Source organism: Scomber scombrus, unplaced genomic scaffold, assembly GCF_963691925.1.
Source record: "Scomber scombrus unplaced genomic scaffold, fScoSco1.1 SCAFFOLD_344, whole genome shotgun sequence".
Classification (NCBI taxonomy): Eukaryota; Metazoa; Chordata; class Actinopteri; order Scombriformes; family Scombridae; genus Scomber; species Scomber scombrus.
The window spans coordinates 1-7,500 of record NW_026910579.1 but is presented as its reverse complement, the minus strand read 5'-3'; the positions used below and the strand labels follow the sequence as shown (position 1 = coordinate 7,500).

The window sequence follows — 7,500 nt, the reverse complement described above, 5'->3', positions numbered from 1 at the left end:
AGCACAAAGACTCTGAAACAACAGCGTTAAACATTCACCTGAGGAGTAAAAACTGCTGCAGGCCAAGAAACAAGAAGCAGGAAAACAGGAGAAAAGGAAAATAAAAGAGGAGGATGAGAGGAAGTAAAAGAGAAGTAATGAGTCAGTATCATAGTAAAGTTAAAGTGTGAGTATATTAAAGTGAAATCTGAGCTGTTTCTCTATGAAGTCACTTCAAATATAACATTTTAAAGCCTCTGACAGCTGTTATTTACTGCAGATTAAATATTATACAAAGATCATATTTAGCAGACAAATGGAGACAGTCTGATATGAGAGAAGCTGTAATTAACTGAACCTAATGAATCATTTCCTGAAGGGACGTTTGGTGCCAGTCAGTGATCGTATACTGTAGTTTTTGAAGTTTAAAAAGGAGGCTCGGCTTATTTTATGAATCATAAAAGCTTCTTTTTATGTTTGATGAAAGTCAACGATGAAAGACTGCTGCAGAGCTTTTTAGGGTTTATGTGTTTTTTTAGAAGCTGCTCGTTAATGTGACATGAGAGGAGATGAACATGTTTGATTTTAACACACACACACACACACACACACACACACACACACACACACACACACACAGTATAGTATAAACTTATAATTTCCTTAATTTATAGGCTTATAGTCGCTATATGTGTCAACCAGACTAACATATATTGTTATTTTTAGGACAGGTTAGACTACTCAGAGATGCTATCATTTTGCATGTGAGTGCTTTACATGTTATACAAGACTTTTAAAGAGGTAAAACTAAAATAAAAGAAAAATAAGCATTTAATAAACCCTATATGAATGGATAGAAGAGATTTTCATGGTTTAAAGGACATAAAACAATGTTGATGGGACATTTTGACTTTTAGTAATGTCAAAAATTATTAAATTATTATGCCTAACAAACAAAATAAAGAAGAGAAAATAGAAAAGGGACTGAGATAAATTCATGGCTACCTTTGTGTTAAAATAAAAAAGAAGACGTTTGATGTATTAAAGGTGCAGTGTGTAGGACTTAGTGCCATCTAGTGGTGAGTTTGCACATTGCAACCAACTGAATACATCTCCCTTTCCACTTCCAAGCATGTAGAAGCTTGGAAGTGGCTGTAAAACTCATGAAAAACACATGAAAAACACAAAAGCCCTTCTCCTGCTAGAGCCTGTGTGTGATTTGTCCTTTCTGGGCTTCTGTAGAAACATGGCGGCTCCTTATATAGATATAAAAGCCTCATTCTAAGCTAACAAAAACACTGCTGCAGCTGATTCTTCACTAATTAAACCATATTTGTGAATATCATATAACATTTCTACCAAGTCTGCATATTAGACGCCACTAAATTCTACACACTGCACCTTTAAATATAGAAATAACACACACATATATATATATATATACCAGTGTTCCCAGTCACACAGCTACAGAACAAAGACGTCTAGATAAGTAAAAGAAGGAGAACAACGAACACAAAGCTCAGACTAAACTTCTCTCTTCATACGGAAACCCTGCTCCTGTTCTTATCTGCCCCCTCAGCGCCTGAGAGGTGCCGGCTGAATAAACCAGCGCTCCTTATCCCTCCTGATAATGTGAGAGTGTTTTTCTCAGACCTGAAGCACATATGAGTTTGCTGGGTTTTTTATCTTTTTGTGAAATACCCCCCCAAAAAACTACTAACCTACTAATGCAGCGAGACAATCTAGTGATAAGGAGAGTAAAGTCCTGACCTCATATCAACCCTCTGCTGCACCATGCACTGTTTTCCTAATTTTTTGTCTCTAAAAAGCTAAAAAATTAAAAGTATAAATCTGTATTGGCTTGTAAAATTATGATTATTTTGTTACTTTGAACATTTAAAGCTCCAGTGAAGCTTCTGTGGTGAAGACTTGGAAGGATATGTTGTTGTTTTTCACCTCTCAGGCTTTAAAGCTCGATTATTAATTGCTTAAATCTGATTTTTAGGAGATTTCTCATCTGCTATTAATCTCTGCACATGAGCATCTGCAGCTGAACAGACTCAAGCTGCAACAGTTAGCTGATTTATTGATAGAAAGAAAATGAATCAAGCAACTTTGCAGATAATGCATGCATCATTTTGACCATGTTTTAAGCAAAAATGATGATAAATGATCTAGTTCCAGCTTCTCAAATGAGATGATTTGCTGTTTTTCTCTAATTGAATCTGTTAGAACACATTTCCTGGACAGGGATTAAAGTCTGGACCAAGACTAGACTCGTTTCTAAATGGATATTTTAAGAAGGGGTCTCGTCTTTTTAGTCTTAATCTCTGTCTGAGAAACTGGACATTAAGGTTTTAGACTGTTAGACAAATACATAAATTAAAGATGCAGGTTCACACTTCTCAGAAACTGTGAAGGCCATTTTCTTGCAATTATTCAAGAAAATAATCAGCTGGTTAATAGATAATGAAATAATCTTTAGTTGCAGAGTCTACAGATAACTTTGGAGGTTGCACAGCCAGATTTGAGCCTTCACATATAGAGCAGGTTGCACATTAACCCTCCTGTCGTCTTCCCGGGTCAAATTGACTGTTCCTTCTTTCCTTGATTCCTTCTTTCCTTGATTCCTTCTTTCCTTCCTTCCTCCCTATTTCTTTAATTTTTCCTTCGTTTTTCTAGCCTTCCCTCTTCCTTTGCTCCCTCCTCATTCCATACTTCTTTCCTCACTTCCTCACTTCCTTCCTTCTTTCCTTCCCTTCTTCCCTTCCTTCTCTCCTTACTTCCTTCCTCTTTTCCTCCCTCCCTCCTTACTCCTTTCCTTTCCTTCCTTCGTTCCTTCCTTCCTTCGTTCCTTCCTTCCTTCCTTCTGTCCCTCCTTCCTCATTTCCTTCCTCCCTTCCTTCTCTCCTTACTTCCGTCCTCTTTTCCTCCCTCCCTTCGTCCTTACTCCTTTCCTTCCTCATTCCTTCCTTCCTCCCTTCCTTCCTTCCTTCTGTCCCTCCTTCCTCATTTCCTTCCTCCCTTCCTTCTCTCCTTACTTCCTTCCTCTTTTCCTCCCTCCCTCCGTCCTTACTCCTTTCCTTCCTCATTCCTTCCTTCCTTCTTTCCTCCCTTCCTTCCTTCTTCCTCTCCTTCCTTGACCTGAGGCGGTTAATGCCTTCAGCTCTTATTTAAGAAGTCCAGTTTCAAATCTGATGTATTATGTTTGATCTACGGTTGAAAACACACTTCCAGCTGCAGTGTGAGCAGAGTCTAAAGTATCTATACATCTATCTATCTATCTATCTATCTATCTATCTATCTATCTATCTATCTATCTATCTATCTATCTATCTATCTATCTATCTATCTATCTATCTATCTATCTATCTATCTATCTATCTATAACCCACCAGAGTCTCACTGTAGCTGTAGCAGAAGTCACCTTTTCTAAAGCAACCTTGCAGCGTTGCAACCAGCGCCACCTCTATCTCTTCCCTTTGTAGTTTTAGTTCATATCGTGTTGCTCTTTAATGACCTTTCTGCCACTGTGATATCCATGTCGTGCCTTGTTAAATATAACCGCAGCTTTGATAACAAGATGACTCTCACATGTAAATATAACTGGAAGTTGTGATAAGACCAAGTTCACCCCGACTGAACGCTACAAAGAGCAGAGAGTTCATTATCAAAGCTTTGAGCTCATAATCATGATGAAAAAGCTCCAAATCTTTCATGTTCAGGATGTAAAATAAACACTAGCACGATTAAAGCTATACACTATATTATACTATAGAGTAGTCTGACTCATGCTGCAGTTAACCTTAATTAATAATCACTTTGTGTATTTCTAAGATGCCCAAGTCAATGTGCATGCAGGGACATATTATGAACACAAAAAGCAGAGAAAACATAATTTTCCAAATGATAAATTACTGGGATTTAGGTGAGAGGAACAAAATAAACTAATAAATCTAACTTGATAACCAAAAGAAAAGAGGGAGAAGAAAATAAAGGTTAAAAGACGACAATCACACAGATATACACAAAAGGAAAAACATTTAAAAAAGGGAAGAAAACGACAAAAAAAGAGCCAAAAACCCCAAAAAAAACAGGGTTAGTATAAGGAGGAATAAATGAAATGAAAGAAAAAGAAATAGCTCTCATAATTGGAGCCAATAAAGAAATGTTTCCCATGTTTGCCTCTTAACATAAGCCCTCGTCTACACAGCTTGTTCAAGGCGGGAATGCTTTGTCTTTATTCCGCCTCGTTGTTCAGTATAAAAGCTACGGACTGGGAGTTGGGGGGGAAAGAGTTGCTCCACCAATAATCAGTTATGGAAATGGTCAGAGAAATGGCTCAACATCTGTATAAAAGTGATAGTCTGAACAGCTGGACAAAGAGCTGCTGTGTTGCACGTCACACCTCTGAATCCAGCAGGTAAAAGCACACACGGTTTATTTCAGTTTAGTTAATTTAACAATCAATTAAGTAATTCTAGTTTAGTTTTAGTCTTAGTTTTAGTTTTCCAGGTATTAGAAGAAGTCAAACTGAACAGGAAACAGTAAAAAGGGAGAAAAACGAGACGACAACAAAAACAAAGCTGATCTTATCTGCAATTCATTTTCACTGCTAGTTTTAATTTTAGTCTTACTTTTAGTTAACCATAAAGCCGGGAACACACCGAAGAGCGGCGAAAAGTCGCATGTTAACATAGAGATTGCATGGCAACTCGCTGCAGGCCGCTTTTCGCCGCTCTTCGGTGTGTTCCTGGCGTGACAACCCTGATTCAAGTGTAAAAAAGCTGATGATTTTTATGGCTATAATGTGAGATCTCTGTATAAAACAACCTACTGTAACCATGACTACCCATTTAACAGCTTAAAATGACAAATGCTTCAGATGCTGCTGTTCATCCAACCTGAGTATCTCATTAAGAGGGGCAACACTTGTTCTTAATGACTTTAAGGCATCAAACGCTTTCCAGAGACACTTTTCATTGGTGCATTGAGTGAAGTCATCAAGAAAAGCAAACAGCAGCAGTGCAGCCCATGTGTCTGTTCAGCTTCATTAAATGAAAGCAACTAGTTCGCATGAAAAGAAAACACACATTCCTCTGCAGGGATCACTGATTTAACTCAGAGGAGCCCACAAGACTCCTGCCTGTGTGTGTGTGTGTGTGTGTGTTTGTGTGTGAGTGCAAGAGCAAGTCGGTGCATAGCGCGTGTACTCACGTTCACACTCGTTGGCGCTGTAGGTCGTGGCCGGTTTCCACGGTAACTGGTTGTATCCGTGGCAACACTGGTCACAAGACGTTCCGCAGGTGTTGTGCTGACAGTCGCATTGTAACCTGTAAGCGGCAAAAATAACAAGAGTTTGAGTCAAATAATGCTGGAATTAAAAAATAAGTGATATACACACACATTGCAGACACACACACACACACACTGCAGACACACACACACACACACACACACACACACACACACACACACACACACACACAAGGGCTAAATATGTTATGGTAACTGTCTCAGCCGGTGGTGTTTTGGGTAAAGCATGATTTGAACTTTCCTCTGGAGTTCATCTAGCTCTTATTCCACTAATGTCACATCAAAGACGACAAAAAAAAAAGAGAAGCAGAAAAGAGACGGCCACAACAATGAAAGAGTTAATCTTCCTCCTCCATCGACAGCGGCTGACTGCTTCACCTCGGCTTTTTAATCCGATTAAGTCTGAAAACCTGCGGCCTGCGGAGTGTGGCCAAAACACAGCGGGGAAGAGAGAAAAGAGCCCTCTGAACGCCTTTCTCTCGTCTTAACCGGGCAAAAAAGAGACAAACATCGAGGGCTGGAGTCACGGGAGAGAGAGAGGGAGAGAGAGAGAGAGAAGTGTGATCAAAAGGGAAGGAATGAAACTCTTAAAACAACTATTTTCTCAGTAAATGACTCAAACTGGAGCAGAAAGTAACATAAATACTGAGCTAATGTTCGTCCTTTTGCTGATGACACTCTCCTGCAGCCGATCATATTCCTCCATATTCTTAAAACTTCTCATATTTAAGAGAAACTAACTATCTGTACAACTGTATTTGATCTTTTACAAACCCCCAAACTATATAAATTTACCCTCACAGCATTGATTTAGTGGCCTGACTGAAGATATATTTAACGCTACTGTCTAAGCTTACAAAGTAGAAGGAAGTGGAGATATTTATATAATGGATTTAATGCATATGTGATTTATATTAACCCTCCTGTTGTCCTCGAGTCAAGGAAGGAGGAGAGGAAGAAGGAAGGAAAGGAGGGGAGGAAGGAAGGATGGAAGGGAGGAAGAAGGAAGGATGGAAGGGAGGAAGAAGGAAGGAAAGGAGTGAGGAAGGAAGGATGGAAGGAAGGAAGAAGGAAGGAAAAGAGGGAGGGAGGAAGGATGAAGGGAGGAAGAAGGAAGGAAAGGAGTGAGGAAGGAAGGATGGAAGAGAGAAGAAGGAAGGAAAGGAAGGAGGGAGGAATGAAAGGAAGGAAATAAGGAGGGAGGAAGGAAGGACAGAAGGAAGGGATGAAAGAGAGAGGAGGAGGCGGAAGGAAGGAAGGAAAGAAGGAACAGTCAAAACAGACGGGGTCAATTTGACCCGGGAGGACGACACGAAGGTAGTTGTAGTTGTTATAGACTTTATTTATAGAGAACCTTTCATATAAGGGATGAAGCTCAAAGTGATTTACAAAGAAAAAGAGAAATACACTACAATAAAAAAACAGGAAACATTCAAATAGAAAAATAAAAGTTGACAATTTGGAAAAATAAGACAGTAAAAATAGATGAAATGACACTAATTAAAAGCCATCATTTTGAAGCATAATTAAAGAAAGCTGCACTTCCTATTTATATGTTTTATAACCTTCATGTATTATATGCTATCTTGGCCATAAGACTCATATAAAAGCTCTAATATATTTAACACAACTAGCAGCCTGTAACTTTCCCTTTAGACCTCATGGTGAAGCTTTTTTTTTAACCAAACAGTAAAAATGTTCTTTTTTTTTGTTTTTTGCTGAAACATCAACACGAACTCTTCCTGTAGCAGATAGATTACAGCACTATTTACCTTTCTTTACCTTCTATTGTTCTGCTTTACTCTGTTTTTTAAAGTCAGAATAATATGAAAACTGCTTGGAAAACATTTAATGTACAATCAAGTTTATTTAGTCCTGTAGAATGAGCTTTTCTCATGAGTAGTGAAGAAGTGATGTTTTAACCTTCCTGTCGTCCTCCCGGGTCAAACTGACCTCCTCTGTTTTGACTGTTCCTTACTACCTCCGTCCTTCTGTCTTTCTTTTCTTCTTCTCTCTTTCCTCCATCCCCCTTTCTTCCATCCTTCTGTCCTTCATTCCTCCCCTCCCTTTCCTTCCTTCTTCCTCCCTTCCTTCCTCCTTTCCTTCCTTCCATCCTTCCTTCCTCCCTCCTTAACCTTTATTTTTCCTCCCTTCCTTCCTTCCTCCTCCTTCCTTTCTTCTTCCTCCCTTCCTTCCTCCTTTCCT

The 7,500-nt window shown here is 39.0% G+C and overlaps 1 protein-coding gene across 1 annotated transcript in view; it reads right to left on the bottom strand.

Moving 5' to 3' along the window:
* LOC133977113 (laminin subunit alpha-5-like) overlaps positions 1–5,312 on the bottom strand; it is a gene marked incomplete at its 5' end in the record, with an annotated part of 25,012 nt that extends 19,700 nt beyond the window's left edge. Inside the window, 1 exon segment of the mRNA XM_062415249.1 lies at positions 5,197–5,312. Within this exon segment, the coding sequence (XP_062271233.1) occupies positions 5,197–5,312 (116 nt within the window).
* Positions 5,313–7,500: the final 2,188 nt, after the last annotated feature.